At 53.4% G+C, this 17,848-nt stretch overlaps 2 protein-coding genes across 2 annotated transcripts; both read right to left on the minus strand.

Moving 5' to 3' along the window:
• Positions 1–5,107: 5,107 nt before the first annotated feature.
• Positions 5,108–8,407, minus strand: AMER1 (APC membrane recruitment protein 1). Its single transcript, XM_054388866.1, has one exon. It carries the CDS (start codon positions 8,405–8,407, stop codon positions 5,108–5,110), a length of 3,300 nt encoding a protein of 1,099 aa, XP_054244841.1.
• A 4,772-nt stretch (positions 8,408–13,179) lies between these two features.
• ASB12 (ankyrin repeat and SOCS box containing 12) lies at positions 13,180–15,652 on the minus strand. The gene is made up of 2 exons (XM_054388623.1): positions 14,863–15,652; positions 13,180–14,423 (listed from the first exon to the last, which is right to left on the minus strand). Exons 1-2 carry the CDS (start codon positions 15,650–15,652, stop codon positions 14,272–14,274), a joined length of 942 nt encoding a protein of 313 aa, XP_054244598.1. The 3' UTR covers positions 13,180–14,271.
• Positions 15,653–17,848: the final 2,196 nt, after the last annotated feature.

Here is a 17,848-nt window from a genome sequence, read left to right on the forward strand (position 1 = left end):
CTGCTTGAGCAGGGGGATTGGACTGGATGATCTCCACAGGTCACTTCCAACCCTCACTGTGCTGGGACTCTGTGCATTGGGGCACAGGCATTTCAGAAAAATAGTTTCAAAAGCAGCGTTACGTGAAGAACTCTTTCACTAAAAGCCATAAAAGCTCTGCAGTGCCTCAGCAGCACTCACTCCCCACCTCAGCTGGCACTGGGGGAGGGTGGGGAGGGGTGGGAAAGAAGGGTTAAACCCAGTGTGCTTTTGGCTGTAGGCTTTTATCTTTTCAGCACTTCCTTTTCACGCCTCACTGAGTGGCACTGCTCTTGAGTTAATCACTGGGGGCTTCTGCTGAGGAGTTATTTCAGCCCTTACACCCCACACAAGGTGGCAAACTCCACAGGGGCACAACTCCTGCAGAGCCAGGCAAACAAACCAACATATTCATCCAACTCAAGGAAAAAACAAAAACTAAAAACAAAAGCAAGGAGAGTCCCACCAACCACTGTCAGGTTGAGGCTTACCAGGAGCTCTCCTTGCTCTTCTGATCCTAATACTCAAGGAAGTGTTATTCAGGAAGGTGTTTTGCTGATGCTGGAGCTCCCCAAGCTCCATCCTGGCACATCAGAGGAGAAGGTGGAAAGCCCTGCTAATCCTGCATGGATCCTGGGATTATTTAAAGAGCCATCCTCAACCACAGAGCAGGGCAAAAACTGAGCTGCCAACCCAGCTGGGGAGCACCAAGGGGAGAGGAAACTGATCACTGGGTTCAAGAGCATCATCACGCACCGACCAAAGGATTTAAGAACAGCCCCAGTTCGGGGATAAAATAATTTAAGCCACACAGAGGGAAAAGCCCCAACTGCAATCTGTAGGTTTCTACTTAAAAAAAAAAAAAAAAAACAAAAAAAAACAAAAAACACAAAACAGTCAACAAGACTCGAGGGAGAAATCACCAACATCCACAAATTCAGCTTCAGAGCTTAAACAAAAGCAGAGAGAACAAAGTCGAGGAGGGTGACCCAGCAACATTAACACGGTGACGGCTCGGCCATGTGTGCAAAGAGAGAAGGGGTGGATTGGTGAGGGACTGGTTGGTTGTTCTGGCAAAGGGCTGGTTGTTCTGGCAAAGGGCTGGTTGTTCTGGCAAAGGGCTGGCTATGGGGCCAGTGCTGGGTATGTAGTGGAGCAGCAGGTCATGGAGGAGCCGAGGAGCGTGGTGGTTCCCTTGCATTGCACGGGCAGCAGCAGCAGCAGCAGTTGTCTGTCCTCCCTCAGAACCATGAACCCCACCACTCCAGAAGACAACAGGGCACGAGTCAAAGAAGCAGTCTGTAAAGGTTCCCCGTGAATATAAAAAGCAAACCAATACAAAAATAGAGAGAACCCAACTGGTTTCTGATGTGTATAAAAAACAAACCCCCCCAAAGAAGTCCCCGGAACGCAATGCAGAACCACTTGGTAGGCTGACCCAAATGGCAGTGGTTTCATCCCAAGTTAACAGCCAGAATTCCTCACCAAGAGGGAAAAACCTCCCCCAGAAGGGACATAGCCAGGTGAGTCCCTCGAGGGGAAGTTCTCCCTTAATCTCTTGGCTAGACAATCTGCCATGGCTGGCTTTCAGCACTTATTTTTTGGTTCCAAAGCCCTTTCTTTATGCCAAGCTTCAATCACCATCCTCAAATCACTGACCAGGCTGCCCAGAGAGCTGGTGGAATCTCCTTCTCTGAAGTCATTCCAAACCCACCTAGAAACATTCCTGTGCAACCTGTTCTAGATGACCCTGCTTAGGCAGGGGGCTTGGATTGGGTGATCTCCAGAGGTCCCTTCCATCCCCAGCCATGCTGGGATCCTGTGACATTTGAGTTCCTTAGGTAAGGCAGTGTTTGACCAACAGCTCGATCCAGATCAAGGCCAGATCTGCTCCTATTTACCCTGGGTGCTTTGGGACATTAGGCAGTGAAATCCAATCTCTACAGCAGTGGTAAGTCCCAGGCTGGCTTTAGCACATGGAAAATTCTGATTTCTTTGGGTTAATGGGGCAGAATACGCCCAGAAACCAGCAAATGAGCTCCAAAAAAAATGCCTCAAGGAAGCTCATTTTCCATCACTAGATATTTGCTTCATCAAGCTGACATCAAATGGAGAGGAGAAACCTTTGGTAGGAAGTCAGATTACCAAGCCCTGCCTGTATTGCTTTCACACATTCAAGTCTAGGAGCTGGTTTCACCAAACCTCTCCGTTCCGTACCTATGAACAGAAGGATTAATCCTAGAGACGTGCAACTGGACATTCATTGTAGCACCAAAACACTTCCACACCTCACCAAGACTTTGGCAAAGGCTGCACCACTTCCAACCAAACCCCCCTGGTGCCTTTGGTGAGATGCTAAACAACATAGTAATTAATAAAAGAACCAGTAAGGGGCTGCTGCTCAGGGCAAGCGACTGGTGTGAGTGCTGGGCTATGTGACCTTTCCAGTGTCACCAGCAGTGCTTGTTGTGGGTTTTGTTCTGAGTGGCCGTGAGAAGTGCAGTGCTGGGACCTGACCCTGGCTTATTCTGAGACTAAAGAAGGGGTGTGATAAGAAGAGTGTAGCCAGTAGGTCCAGGGAGGATCTCCTGCCCCTCTGCTCTGCCCTAGTGAGGCCACAGCTGGAGTCCCGGGTCCAGTTCTGGGCTCCCCAGTTCAAGAGAGACAGGGAACTACTGGAGAGAGTCCAGTGGAGGCTCCAAAGATGCTGAGGGGCCTGGAGCATCTCTGTGAGGAGCAAAGGCTGAGAGCCCTGGGGCTGTTTAGCCTGGAGAAGAGCAGCTCCAGAAGGGATCTGATCAATGCTCAGCGAGAACTAAAGGGTAGGGGGCAAGAGGATGGTGCCCAAGGGGCAATGGGCACAAAGTCGAATCCAGGAGGTTCCATCTGAACAGGAGAAGAAAATTCTTTGTTGTGAGAGTGCCTGATCCCTGGAACAGTCAACACAACAGAGAGATTGTAGAGTCTCCCTCTCTAGAGAGCTTCCAAACCCCCCTGGCCATTGTGATCCTGGGCAAGCTGCTGTGGGTGCCCCTGCTTGAGCAGGAGGGTTGGACTGGATGATCTCCAGAGGTCCCTCCCAACCCCCACCATGCTGGGATTCTGTTCCAATTAGGCAATATTCGTTAGCAGACACTCACACACTGCGGTAATAAGGGGAGACATTGCTCACAGCCTCAGGGCTCTTTTGCTGGAGGATGTTGGGCCAGCATCAAGAGTCATGTTTGTCCCATGAAATTCTCTCCAGTTGCACAATGGGATGGAAGAAAAGGACAGGAGAAAATAAACCATGGCACAGCAGGTTCCTGCAGGAACTCCCTGCAGCAGAGCTGGTAGGAAAGTCCTGACATGTAAGTTTAAGGCCATGGATACACAAATGGGTCTGCTCCAGTCTCAGCAGTCTGCTGAAGGAAGGGAAAAACACTGCTTAAACAAGCCAATTCACAGGCAAGCAAAGCCTGGCTTTGCCTTTCCCTGCTCCTTCACAGATACATGAGGACAGGGCAGTCAGGAGCCTCTACTCAAAAAGGAGTATCAGGACCTCATTTTGCTTGGGAGGGAAAAAAAAAAAAAACAAACCAGCTCTTTGTGCCTGTAACCACAATACCAAGGAACTGCTGCTGTTTCCGACCAGAGCACACATCCATACCCATCATGGGCAGGGGTTGGCAGGAAAAGCAGGTTGGGGTGGGCAGAGCCACCCCTAACCCCACACTTTGCTCTGGAGAGGGAAGAAAACTTGGGATATTTCCAGCTCAGCATTATTTTGTTTAATGCTACAACCTCTGCTGCAAAGAAAAGGGTCAGCTGGGAGGGTGAAACAGAAATCGTCTTGGGAAACTGGATTAACATCAGAATACAGAGGTTGGAGAGAAGGAAAAAGCTTTCTAAGTCATGGACAGGGAGGTCTGGTTTTAAGACAAACATGTTTGAGGTCATGAAGGTGGGAGACACCTCGAGGACCTGAAATAGATGTTTCTAGGAGCTCATAGAACATTCTCAGACACAGTCTGTCTCCATGCTCCAAGAGGCAAAAAGAAATCCCAAACCAGCAGCAACCTCCAGCTTTTTTGTCCCCTCCAGCTAGGAGGAAGAAGCCACGAAGCCCAATTTAGGCTGCGTCACACCCCCTACTCCCATGGACAGAATACTCTCCTCCTAGGAGTTTCTGCAAAGAAAACAACCCTAAAATAATAATACAAGAACCAAACCCAACCCACAAAACGTCCTTCTGAAGGAAGTAACAGCCTCTGCAACTCTGCAGCTACAGGCACAATGCAAATTTTGCTCATTTCCAACACCTCATCCACGTGCCCATGGCCTGGGAGAGGTGAGGAGCATGGGAATTGTTTCAACCAGGAATTACACCCCGTGAAGAGAGACCACAACAAAGAAGGGCCCAATGTTTTGTACCATGAAGGGACACCATCAAGAGCACATCTCTCTGAGCGTGGGTATCCTTGAGCAAATTAGAAGCAGGCCTGGGAAATGTTACCAGCACGCACACAAAAGCTCCTACTTTCCTTTGGGAAAGGGAAAACCAAGTAATAAATAAAAAGGCTACTGGAAAGGTCCCCTTGCAGCTGAATCCCCTCTTGCCCTCACTCTCAAACAACTGGCACCCTTCCTCTCAGCCTCCCTGAACCCCGACTGAGATGGAAGACATTCAACATGAGTCTGAACCAAAACATTTCACTAAGGAAGAAAATAAACCCCCAATTCCTCCCCAGATTCCTCCAAGGCTTGCCTGCCCATCCTGCAGCAAAGCCCCAACCCTACCACGCTGGCAGCAGGTCCATTCTCAGCTCTTGTTCTAGCAGCAACATGAGCGTGTGGCAGAGCCTGCCAGGGCACTTGGCCATGGAGGGCATGGGCTGGAAAACAAGACAGTGCCTGGGAAGTGACATACAGATTCCAGCAGCAGCTCCAAGCCCTGCCAGAGCACCCACAGCAGCAAGGCCACGTACCACAGTGGTGGGAGAGGAGCTGACCCTCACCAGCCCAGTTCTGACCCCGCTTCCCTCACAAACTGCTCACTGAAGATTTCTTCTCTCCCTCCCCAACCCTCTCCACACCCTCCCTGCAGCAGCTACTTGGCGTCAGGGACGTTGATGGTGGCAGGCAGTGTGGGCAGCCCGGGGGTGGCTCTGCCCTTCAGGGGCTCTGCGCAGCGCTCCGGGCTCCGGAGGGCATCAGTGCTGCTGCTGGGGTGCTGAGGAACGCCCTGGGCAATGCCCACGGGCTTGCACTTGGGGCGTTTCTCCAGGGAGCAGGAGAAAGGGAAGCTCGGGGGCAGCTCGGGCTCCGTATCTCCCAAGGGTAACAAGTGGGGCAGCTTTTTGGTGGGAGCTTCTCCATGGTACCTGTAGGAGCCAGCTGCCGCCTGGGACCTCCTGGCCTTGCCCTGCAGAGGTAAGTTGGAGGGTCTGAGTGGGTGTCTGTTCAGCTCTGCCTCCTGGGGCTGCGTGTCCAGGGTTTCTCCAGGGATGCTCCGGGAAAGAGAGAGGAAAGGAGGGGACATGGTGCCAGGCTGCTCTGCTGGCTCCCAGGCACTCTCCATGGTCACAGCTGGAGCAAAGTCCCAGTGCTTCACCCCCCCAGCAGCCATCTCGGTGTCATGCTGGAGGTGCTGCAAGCCCGGCCAGCTCAACCCGCCATCGGGAGCCACCAACTCACCCTCCTCCTTGCTCCTGCTCCTCCTCGCTCCACCCGAGTCCTTTCTGCCACCCTCCCGCTTGGCCCAGAGGCGGCAGGGCTGAGGGCCACCCTTGGCACCCTGCGTGTCACCGAGCTCGAGCTCCAGGCTCTCGGTGTCGAGCGAGCGGCTCCTGCGGTCAATGGAGAGCGGTGCTGGCATGGAGGGGCTCAGGCCGTGGAGGCGCAGGTGGCGCGGCAGGCTGGTGACACCCCAGTTGCAGCTCTGGAAGGAGCCCGGGGAGTACCCCGGGGACATTCTCTCGTCGCATTCAGCCAATGACTCTTTCCGTCCGTAGCCGTCGTCAAACTCCTCAGCGATGTCCTCGCCGGCATTCATCTCAGGGTGCTCCTCACACTCTCCCTCTCCTTCCTGCTCCACGTCCACCACGTCGAAGGTGACCATAGTGGGGAGGGCAGGGAGGTTCTGGGTGAAAGAAGAGCCAGAGGCAGAGCTCCCCAGGCTTTCGGAGAGGCTGGAGAAGAGGGTCCCGCTGCTGGCGAACTCCACCAGTGCTTGGGAGAAGTTCACAGCGTGCTCAGGCTCACATTCGTTGTCCACCTGGGGCTGGCTGCCGGCAGTTTCCACTCCACCATGCTCATGTTCTGGGAGTCTGTAGCCAGGGAACACCCCTGCTTTGGCTGGAACCATGCCAAACAATCCCGGGTCTGAATCGAACCCCAAGCTGCTCTTTGTGAGCTGATTAAGGCAACTTCCTGGGGCCTTTGGGCTGCTGTAGGAGCTCTCTGGGCACAGGGGCCCTGCAAAATCCCTCCACTCTGCATTTTCAGCTCTAGCCACTGAAACCCCACCATTCACACCTCTGCTTGGGGCATGGGAGGCCACCTGCTCACCACCAAGGCCACTCTGACTCTTGCCAAGCGAGCTGGCTGCTCTGCTTTTACATTCCACACACTGCTTTTCCCGGGGACACTTCTCCTTGCTGGGAACATCAAAGCGCTTCAAGATGGGTTCCCTCTGCAGCTCCCAGAAGAGCAGCTCCTTCTGAATGGCCGCCAGCCGCTCTTCTTCTGTTTCCATCACTCCTCTCTTCTGCTCCATCATCTGGATCAGGCTCTTCTCAGCGGGGAGGCAGAAGTCCAAGAAGTAGTTGAAGATGCCCGGGCGTGAGATCTTGCTCTCGAAGAGGGACTCCTCCCCGTGAGAGGGACTCATCAGTGCATCAAACTCATAAAGTGCATCGCCGCTGTAGCTGTCCCTGGGCAGACGCTCCTTCTTGATCTCACCAAGCCCATCCCCGCCTTCATCCTCTGGCCCTGGTGTGGTGGAGTCATAATAACCCTCATCACTATTAGGGGCAGACTCTTGCTGGTCACTCTGTGGTGTCAGAAGGTCAACGCCATCCATGGCATCCCCCAGGTAGGGATGGGCTTCCGCCTCATGCGAGGCATGCGTCTCCAAACTGCTGCTGGACACCTGGGCTCCGTAGCTCCTGTCCCCTGCCACGCTGCCATCCCACATCTGGTGGAGATACTCCTCTGCCTCCTCGGGTATGGCCATCTCCTCCCCACCGCCTTGGTAGGTGACCAGGCAGGAACTACGCTTGGCAGCGTCTCTGCTGCGCTCCACAGAGATGGTGCTCTCGGTGATGTCAGGCTCAGCGATGTCATCTCCACACCCTGTCAGGGAATCAAAGCTCTTCAGGGATGTGGCATCTCCTAAGATGAGGCTTAGAAGGTCCCCGGAGTGGAGGCAGGGAGGGTCATTGTCCATGAAGTCTGGATGGAAATCCAGCAGCATATCACCGTGGTCAAACTCCACACAGAGAACACCATCAGCCTCTAATTTTGTATCCAGAGTGTCCCTCTTCCCTGCCGTCACCACCACATCACCACCACAGCCCTCAGAGCTGCCTTCATCAGCCACAAGGCAACCAGGCTCAGCAGCCTCCCCGCAGTCGCCCACTGTCCCTACTGAGTGGTCATCCTCAGAGCTCCCCAGGCAGGCTGTGGCAAGAGGGACAGGTCCCAACCCTCTTTCCTCTGCGGTCCCTTGGCTCTCCACTCCCATTCCAGGAGCTTTGGTGGGCTCCTCCGAGTCTCCAGTCCACTCATGGAGCTCTGTTTTCTCACACTCAGTAACTTTGCTCTTCCGGTGACGCCGGATGCTGTTAAAAAACCCTTTCAGGCCTTTTTTGGGTCTGGGAAAGGAGGACTTCTCGCCATTGGGCTTTTTCTCACAGCCCTCAATTCTCCCTGGTGGAGAGCTGTCCCCCTGGCCCAAATCACACCTGGTGCTGGTGTCTACAGCTGAGTGAGCGCTTTGGGAGCTTGGCAACAGGCAATGCCGCGAGGCCCTGCTGCCCTCTGAGGGGCTCTCCAGCTGTACCCCATCACCCTTCTCGGACGCGGCACTGCTGAGCCCGTCGTGGGTCTTGCATTTGATGAGGCCCTTTTTAGAAGCTGCTTTCCCCTGGGCTTTGTTCCTGCCTCCAAAGAAGCTGGGCAGAGTACAGATGCTCCTCTTCCCCCCAAACAGCTTGAAAGCTGTTTTCTTCAGCTTGCCAGGGGGTGGCTGAGGCTGCTGTGGCTCTGCAGCTACCACAGAGGCACTGCCCGGTTCAGGCTGCTGGCCCCCAGCCTCCTCCTGCTGCTGGTCACATCCCTCTGACTGCCCACAGGCCACTGACTGTGACCTGGCCTGGGCAGGCTCCTCTGGGTAGCCTGTTTCCATGGCAGCTGCTCAGTTTGGATGCATCTAGCTGGAAACAGTGACTTTGGTGGCAAAGTCCTTGTCTGGGCGTGGAGGTTGGAGCATCCCAGCAGATCTAAAGCCAAGAAGAAAGGGGAGAGAGGTGAGAAGAGGAGGCTGAGAGAGATCTTATTAATGCTTACAAATACCTAGGAGATGGGTGTCAGAAAGATGGGGCCAGACTCCTCTTAGTGGTCCCCAGTGACAGGACAAGAGATAAGGGGCACAAACTCGAACATAGGAAGTTCCATCTAAACATGAGGAAGAACTTCTTTACTGTGAGGGTGGCAGAGCAATGGAGCAGGCTGCCCAGAGAGGTGGTGGAGTCTGTCTCTGGAGACCTCCAAGGCCCACCTAGACATGTTCCCATGTGATCTGCCCTCGGTGATTCTGCTCTGGCAGGGGTCTTGGACTCTATCTCTAGAGGTCCCTTCCAACCCCTACCATTCTGTGAGATGCAATGGAGGGTGCAAAGCCAGAGGCATAGATGTAACGAGACAAAGAACTTCATCAACAGCTAGACCCAGAGCTGCAAAAGCTGCTGACAGCCTCTCAGCAGCTTTCACACCTTAAAGCCAGGCATGAAAACATCACAATGGTCCAATTTACCAGTTTTCAAGTGCAGGAAAACTACCTGTCTCCATTTGGCAGCATTCCCACTGCCCGGGGGACAAGCAGGTCCAACCCTGGAGCCACCTTGCTCCAAACCCTTTGGTTTCACAGTCATTTTGCCACTGGGGTCACTGGTTACCAGCCACATATAGAGGGGAAACACCAGTTGCTCTGGCACAGAGAGGGACTGACACCTGCCAAACCCTGCTCCCAGCTCTCCCAGCCTTAGTGTCAAGCTACAGAATCACAGAATGATAAAATGACAAGGGTCGGTAGGCACCTCTGGGGATCGAGTCCCAACCTCCCTGCCAAAGCAGGGTCACCTAGGGCAGGTCACACAGCAATACATCCAGGGAGCATTTTGCTGAAGTCAAACCAGGACACAGACCTCACCCTAACCCCATGTCCAAGAAGAAAGCTGTTCACTGCATTTATTTATTCTTTTTAGGCGATTTCAGTTGTTTTCACCATCATCTGTCCAGCCAGGAAGAAGTGCATTAAAAACATCCACCATAAAGCACCCTGATCAGATTATCTCAGTGGCATTGAGGTAGGTTTTAAATCCGATCCTAGATTAATATTGGAGGAGAACTGAAATAATAACAGTGCTTCATTTGCAGAGGTGAGGTTGGAGAAGATAAATGCAATAAAAATTTGAACATGCTGCTGAGCTGGAACGCCTGGGGAGTAGCTCTTACTGGTGTGAAGCTTTGCATAGTGCTCAGCCAGAGATGTGGAATTAAAAATGCACCCAAATGATGGCCTCTGGCTCCTGCCACCCTGCAGCAGGCCTGCAAAGGAGGATTTCATTTTTTCCCTTCAGTCTGCGGAACAGCACAGCTTTGCCTCTCAAATTACTGATAACCCCCAGCACCAGCCTGCCCCACTCAAACCAGCAGCTGGGGTATAGCTGATGAGCAAACTTGCCTTCCATCAACAAAATGGGCTTCTCCAGCTCTGCCCAACAGCAGACCTGGGGTCCAAAGCCTCTCTGAAGTGCCACTGCACTATCTCTGTTTGGTCACAGACAGTGAGAAAAGCCTTCCACTGCTCCAAAGAATGACGCTGAAGTGTGGGAGCAGGTCCATAGGAGGGCAATGAAGCTGGTGAAGGCTGTAGAGAACAGGTTTGGTAATCAGCACTGGAAGGACATGGGGTTGTTCAGCCTGGAGGAAAAGAGGCTCAGAGGAGACTTTCTGGCTTTCTACAACTCCCTGAAAGGAGGTTGGAGCCAGGTGGGAGTCTCTTCTCCCAAGGAACAAGTGACAGGAGAAAAGGAAACGGTCTCAAGTTGCCCTAGGCAAGGCATAGGTTGGACATGAGGAGCAATTTCTGCCCCAAAAGGAATGTCAAGGCCTGGCTCAGGCTGCCCAGGGCAGTAGTGGAGTCCCCATCCCTGAAGGTGTTTCAAAGCCGTGGAGATGTGGTGCTAAGGGACATGGTTTAGTGGTGACCTGGCAATGCTGTGTTAAGGGTTGGACTCCGTGATCTTGGAGCTCTTTTCCAACCCAAAACGATTCTGTTTTGTTCTCTGCTCTGATCAAAAACCACACACGTGCCTCTGCACAGACAAAAAAGCAGAGAGGGATGAATCGAGACAGAAACATGATTTTCAAAACCCTATTTGAAGATGATTTCTGCCCAGCACCACGTCACCACCAGCCACCGCTGCGGCCACACAGGTATTGAGAGGAGAAGGGAGGCACGGGAGGCAAGCAGCACTACCGCGAACCGCTGAAAGCCGGAGTTCAACCCCCAAGCCCCCTCCCACGATCAGACAAGGATCAGACAAGGGCAGCTTTGGGTGTAGCGGGGAAGGGCGGCTCCGCTCTGGGCCTCACGGAGGGGCCGGGCAGGGCAAGTCCAGGTGGCCCCGAGTTGCTGGCGGCCCCGTGAGGAGCCTCCACCGCCCCGAGCCCCTGAGGAGGGACTGCAGCGCGGATCGCAACCCTTCGATCAGCCGCACTCCCCAAACTTTTTGGGGGGGCAGCACTCAAAGGAACGCGACACCCTTGACAAAAGGAGGCGGGGGAGTACAGGCCCCATTATAGGAGGAATGGGATAATATATATATATGTTTGGGTTTTGTTTTTTTATGTGTTTGATGAAAGAATATTAAATAGGGATATGATTATTAGAAAAAAAAAGAGAGTAAGAATAGTTAATATAATGGAAATGAAAGATATGAAAAAGATAATAAATGTAATGCTAGGATGCAAAGAGGGGGAGCGGTTTAAGGGTAGGTGGGGTATGGGAAAGGACAGAAAGAATGAAAAGGAAGAGGGAGTTGGGGCGGGTAAGAAACGAGCGTGGAAGATGAGGAGAAGTATACGCGTGGAAGGGGAGGGAATGGTCTGCAGGGTAGGATTTGGTGGAGGAGGTGTAGGGGCAAAGGTGGGGAAGAGGGGGAGGGGAGAGAGGGGGGGAGTGAAGAGATATGGGGATGGGGGAGGAAGAAATGTATAGTGATGAGTGGGTAGGATGAACTAGGGATTAGATGGAGGGTTGGGGTATAAGTGTTGGGGACCGAAGGACGCCGTGTGGGTGATGCTGGTTACTGCCAGGGACGGTGAGGTCGGGGAGGAGGGGGGGGGGGGCGTGTGACGACGGGGAGGGGCTGTCGTGACGTGCGTCCCAACAGGACAGCGTGTATGTGTCTGTGCCACAAGAGCAAGGGGGGCAGTGCTGAGGAGTGCCGGAGCATCCACGGCAGGGCACAGCCCCCTGCACTCCTACCCCGTGCACCCCCAGCTCACACCCCCCATCATCTTACACCCCCACCCCTCTGTCCCCATTTCATCCCCACCAAATCACCTCCATGCATGGTACTGCAGTCTCACCCCCACTCACTGCACCCCACTTCCCCCAATCCCACCCCGACCACCTCACACCCCCCACCTCCCTTCATTGCTCCCCTACACATTGCATCCCCAGCTCACACCCACCCATCACCCACCCCGACCTAAGCACCCATCAGCGAAGATGAGCACCATCATCACCCCAAACTGGGAGGCTCCAGGCTGGGGGAGGGTATTCTGGGGAGATGCCAGGACAGACCAGAACCTGAACCACTCTCAGATCCTTTGCTCTTCAGCTGGTGCTGCTCTGGTGAACTAGATCCAGTTGGCAGCTGTTCTCACTTTATGAAGCCCCCAAGAAACGAATCTTCCCAGCGTGGTGGAACAGTTCAGAATGACATCATCAAGCATCCAGCACTGGGTTAGGGCCCTAACACAACTTTGCCAGCACTTCCCAGCAGCAGATAGCTACAGAATTGCTGCCATTGGAGGTCAAGGGCATCCACCTTTCTGCTGCCCTGCTTCCTCATGTCTTTAACCCACCTCCTGCTGGAAAAGAGGCTGCTTCAGGTGGAGAAAAGCAAGAGCCATAAATCCACCAGCCTCATTTCCTGCCACACCATCATTCCCCGTGGAGCAATTCCCAATGGCTTTTCCAGACGAATCCAAAGGCCTGATGATTCCCTTGGAGATGCCCCATAGCCTGATTAATAGATGCTGATCAACAGACTCCACAGCCTTCAATACAAGCCCATAAATAATGCAAAAAAGGTTTGAGAAGCTCAGTCCTTGGAGCTCCCCAAGGCCACATCCCTCTACCCCAACACCATTTGTGCTCAAGATGCAGTTAGGGTAGGGGGGACCAGTGGGACATAGAATCGTAGAATGGTCCGGGCTGAAAGGGACCCCAAAGTTCATCCAGTCTGACCTCCCTGCAGTCAGCAGGGACATCCTCGACTAGATTAGGTTGCCCAGGGACTCATAGAGCCTTACCTTGAATATCTCCAGGGAAGGGGCTTCAACCACCTCCCTGGGCAATATGTTCTGCTGCATCCCACATGTGGCCCACTGCATCTCTGGCAGACGTGTGCTGAGGAGCAGAGTGATTCATCCATCAGCTCCTGGCTGTGGGAAGAGCCATCAAGGCTCCTCCAGTCACCACCAGCAAGGGCAAGCCCTGATGTCCAAGGCTTATGAGCACTGTCCCCATCACGGGTCACCAGAGCTGGAGAGGTGGAGAAGACCTGCTCCAGGCTCAGCCTGAAATTGCCCAAACAACACTGGCTGGGCTCTTCCCATTAGAAGCTGTTTCACCAAAGGGGTCACAAGAGATCAGGAATAGCAACATTTTTAATTAAAAACCCCAAAACTGCCCCATCACAAAAGAGGTGCCATAACATCATCCACTTGGGAGAAGAACAAGACGACAGAGCTGGGGTGGGGAGATGAGCATCTGGGGACTCTGGGTGCTTATCAGGGAATGGTTTGGGCTGAAAGAACCTTGTAAAGGTCATCTGCTCCAATCCTCTGCAGTCAGCAGGAACATCTGCAACTAGAGCAGGCTGCTCAGAGCCCCAAACAACCTCACCTGAATGGTTCCAGGGATGGGGCATCTACCACCTCTTAGTGTTGTTCCCTCCCAGTCCCATGTGAAAGCTCTGTTGTAGATGGAGACTGCAAAACCAAGTCCCACCCCACCTCTCTGGGTAACCTGGACCAGGGCCTCACCATCCTCACTGTCAAACATTTCTCCCTTCTCTCCAGTCTCAATCTCCCTCTTTGAGTTCAAACCATCACCCCTTGTCCTACCACAACAGACCCTGCTCAAAAGTCTGTCCCCAGCTTTCTGACTGCCCCTTTGAAGTCTTGAAAGGCCACCAGAAGCCCTCCCCAGAGATAGTCTCTGCCTGGGCTCAGTGACACAGCAGTGATGGGCCAGGCTTACATGGCCAAGTCCAGCTCTGTTCTACCCTCACAAGCAGAGGAGGCACTTGGGAGCCTCCTCACTGGGAAAGAGGGGTTTGAGGCAGCTGAGGCCATGCAGGCATGAAGCTGGTCATGGCCCCTTCCTTCCTGCTCTTCCCCAGGAGGGAATAAAGTGAAACCAACCTTTGCTCCTCTGCCCTCCCACCTTCTCCCAGCCCTTTCTCCAACCACTATCAATTAAAGATGTGGTGAAATCATTAAAGAGGCTCTAAAGCCAAACTCAACTACATCAGACCCTACTCCACCATCACCCTGGAGTGGAGCCAGAGCTGAGGTCTCTGTTTCCTCCCACCCTTCCCTTCCCATCCTTTCACAGGGGCACCTCATTCTGGAGACACCTGGTAAGCAAACACTTACTTTGTGACCACAAATCCATGGTGGTTTCACACCCCGCAGGTGTCAGAGCAGCTTTTAATGCAGGTGCTCAACACTAGTATGGGGCAGGTGTCTCTAGTGGTGGGCTCTGCATCGGGGCTGGTGTTGGAGATAGTTCACCAGGACCGCTGGGATCTCCAGCTTGCCAAGGATGGGTGGGTGGCCAGCCTGCTTCAGGAGACGTCTCATTGCCAGCCTGGACTGAGACAGCAAGGACTTGGGATGAGCTGTGTAAGAGAGGGAAGAGAAATCACAGAATCAACCAGGTTGGAAGAGACCTCCAAGATCATCAAATCCAACCCTTAGTACTCAACTAGACCATGGTTCATCCAGGCTTCATGCAGCCTTTTCTTAAACACCTCCAGGGACACTGACCCCACCACCTCCCTGGGCAGCCCATTCCAATGGGTAATCTCTCTTTCTGTGAAGAACTTCTTTCTAAGATCAAGCCTAAACTTCCCCTGGTGCAGCTTGAGACTGTGTCCTGTTGCTGGTTGCCTGGGAGAAGAGACCAACCCCCACCTGGTTACCTCACCTTCAGTTAGTTGTAGACAGCAACAAAGTCTCCCCTGAGCCTCCTCTTCTCCAGGCTAAACACCCCCAGATGAGAGGGTCACCTTCCTGGCAGTGCCCTGGCCAGTGCCCTCAGACCCCCAAGCCAATTACCTCTCGCCTGCAGCAGCAGCTCCAGGCTCTCAGTGCAGGTGGTTGCCTCATCTCCCCTGAGGTTGGGCAAGTACACGTTGGCTCCAAAGTCAATGAGCAGCTGGATGAAGTCGCTGCTGCAGCCATGCCTCAGGCAGGTTTCCAGCAGAGTCTTGGGCTCCTTGATCTGGGCGATGACCCTCTCATCGGTGCAGTTGTAGTCAGGGTCGGCGCCGTGCAGCAGCAGCAGCCGAAAGCACTCCAGGTGCCCGTACGCGGCCGCCAGGTAGAGGGGCCCAGAACAAGCCACCGAGTTGACAGCCCATGGGGGCAACCTCGCATGGACATTGGCCTCTGCGCCGTGGTCCAGGAGCTGCTGCAGGATGTCCACATTCCCGTCCCTCGCAGCGATCAGCAGCGGTGAGCAGTTGTTGTAGATGCTGCCAGTGGGGCTGGCACCTGCCTCCAGGAGAATCTTCACACACTCCTGGTGGCCATTGCTGACCGCCATGAAAAGGGGGGTTTGAGCCTTCACATCCAGGCTGTCCACCTCTGCTCCGTGGGCCAGGAGGACATTCATGCTCCTGACACAGCCCCACGTGGCAGCCAGGCGCAGTGGGGTGCTGGGCACACCCCAGCCGCTCCTGCGGTTGATGAACCTTTTGTACCTGTCTTGGGACAAGAGCTCATCGAGAGCTTGGTAATTGTCCTCAGACACTGCTTGGGTCAGCTCCTCGCTTTCTCCATTGTCGTCTTCATCTTCTCTGGGCTGGAGCATGCAGAACATTTTGTTGATATCCATTAGGCTCATTTTTTTTTGCTCGGTCTCCCACATACTGCTCTCATCAAAAAAGGTCGAGAGATCTATGGGACAACAAAAATCAGCACCACCACTGGGTTAGAACCAGCTCTTTGACTCCAACACTATCTTCTTACTTTTTTTTATACACATTTTAAGGAACAGTCTCAAAAAACCAAGACAAATTAAATTTGGATTATGATGTTGCTGACATTCTAACTGCCCTGCCACCAGGGGTGAGATCAGCTCTGGTGTAGGGGCTAGAGCAAAAATGGAGGTGGTTGTGTAGCACACACGTGGGTCATCTCCCCTTAAAACAGTGTGACCAAGAAAGTGCTGAGATAATTGATTCTGGTGCTAAAGTTCAAATGCTGCATGGGAGAGCCCCTGATGTGGTAAAGGGGGTGGATCTACTCATGGTATGCTCAGACCTTGAGCTCAAGAAGGCTCCTGGGTGGCCACAGGCTCTTGCAAGGACTCTGCAACCCCACTGCTGGATGAAGCCACCCACTTCCCCAAACCCCTCAGGAATCACCCATCCTTCTGTTCTCTGGAGGAGCTGCAGGGTGAAGGTCATGTTGGGGAAGAGTCAGCATCAGCTCTACTTCCTATCAGCCAAGGCTTCTGCTGGAAGCAACACCAGCACTTCCAAGTATTTTGGGACCCATGGAAAACTGGGAGGAGCTTTCTGCAGGAGGTGGCAGCATGGCAGAGGTTTTACACCCTGCTACCTCTTAAAGGGATTCAAATGTTCAAGGCAAGGTTGGACAACAGGGCTGTGAGCAACCCACCCTAGTTGCAGATGTCCCTGGTGACTGCAAGGGGGCTGGACTGGGTGCTTTAAGGTCTCTTCCAACCCAGACATTCCATGACCCTGTGATTTCAAAACAGGAGACGAGTGAAGGTGGTGGTTTGGTTACAGGCACTCAGTACCACCCTTCCCAAAATGACACTGGTGTTTGAAGCCAGCAAACCCTCCCCTCTCGCCTGCCTACTCTACTCAAGGAGCAGGCAGGGAGTACAAGGTGGTGGAAGGTGAGGAGACACTAAGCTGATCACACTGGGACTGGGACAGAACCCCTCACGCTTGCAGATGCTCGGTGCAGGACAGAGGAATGCTGTGTCCTGGTTGGGAAGGGCAGAGGAATGTCTCACCACGCATCTCGGATTTCCTTGGGAAGCGGCGGAGCTGGGTCTCCCCAGGCACCTCCTCTGATCCTGCCTTGGAGGAAGCAAGGAGTGCACCAAGCAATTAACCTCTTTCTGCTAACAAGCCTGAAGGTAACAGGGCAGTCACAGGAGACTTGTCCCACATCCACCTGCAGTGGAAGACATGTGAGGTTGGAGAAATCTCAAAGCCACCTCCACAGCTTGGTTAAGTAGAGCAAGTTTGATAGCAAGGGGTGATGGCAAAGTTCTGCTGACCTTCCACCTCTTACCCAAACCCAGGGAATTTAGATGGAAGTACAAGAAATCAGAACATGCTCTTCTTCATTAGACGTGTTCCTAAAAACCTGTGGAGCTCTGGAAACCTCTCACTCCTGTGGCTAATTGGGAGGGGGATTATTGAAGATCCAACTCAAAAAGAGGGTCCAAGAGAAAGTGGGAAAGTGAAAGCTGGCTCAAAGGTTTCCTGAGCTCACAACTAAGCATCTCCAAATGACATTACCTTGGCAGCATAAGCACTTATGTGTGGAGCTCACAATCACAGAATGGTGAGGGTTGGAAGTGACCTCTGGAGATCATCCAGTCCAATCCCACTACTAAAGCAGGGGCACCTACAGCAGCTTGCCCCAGATCACAATGTCCAGCTGGGTTTGGAATCTGTCCAGAGGAGACTCCACAACCTCTCTGGGCAGCCTGCTCCAGGCCTCCAGCACCCTCACAGCAAAAAAATTTTCTCCTCCTATTCAGATGGAACCTCCTGGGTTCCAGTTTGTGCCCATTGCCCCTTGTCCTGTTGCCAGGCAGCACTGAGAATCGTTTGGCTCCATCCTCAACAAGGAGAGCCCAAACCAGAGTTGTTACCTGAAAGGAGTTGTGCCTGGATCTGCAGAGCCCCAGAAACAAAGGTCCTGTTGGAGCTGAAGGTGACAGACAGTCCACTCGTGCTTTTATAAGCAGTTACCAAGCACCCTCTATTGCCCAGTGCTGCCAAGGTGTCATCGGTGCTGCCTTACCTTTGCGAGGTGATGCTCACAGCCAGGG

Source organism: Indicator indicator, chromosome 17, assembly GCF_027791375.1.
Source record: "Indicator indicator isolate 239-I01 chromosome 17, UM_Iind_1.1, whole genome shotgun sequence".
Classification (NCBI taxonomy): domain Eukaryota; kingdom Metazoa; phylum Chordata; class Aves; order Piciformes; family Indicatoridae; genus Indicator; species Indicator indicator.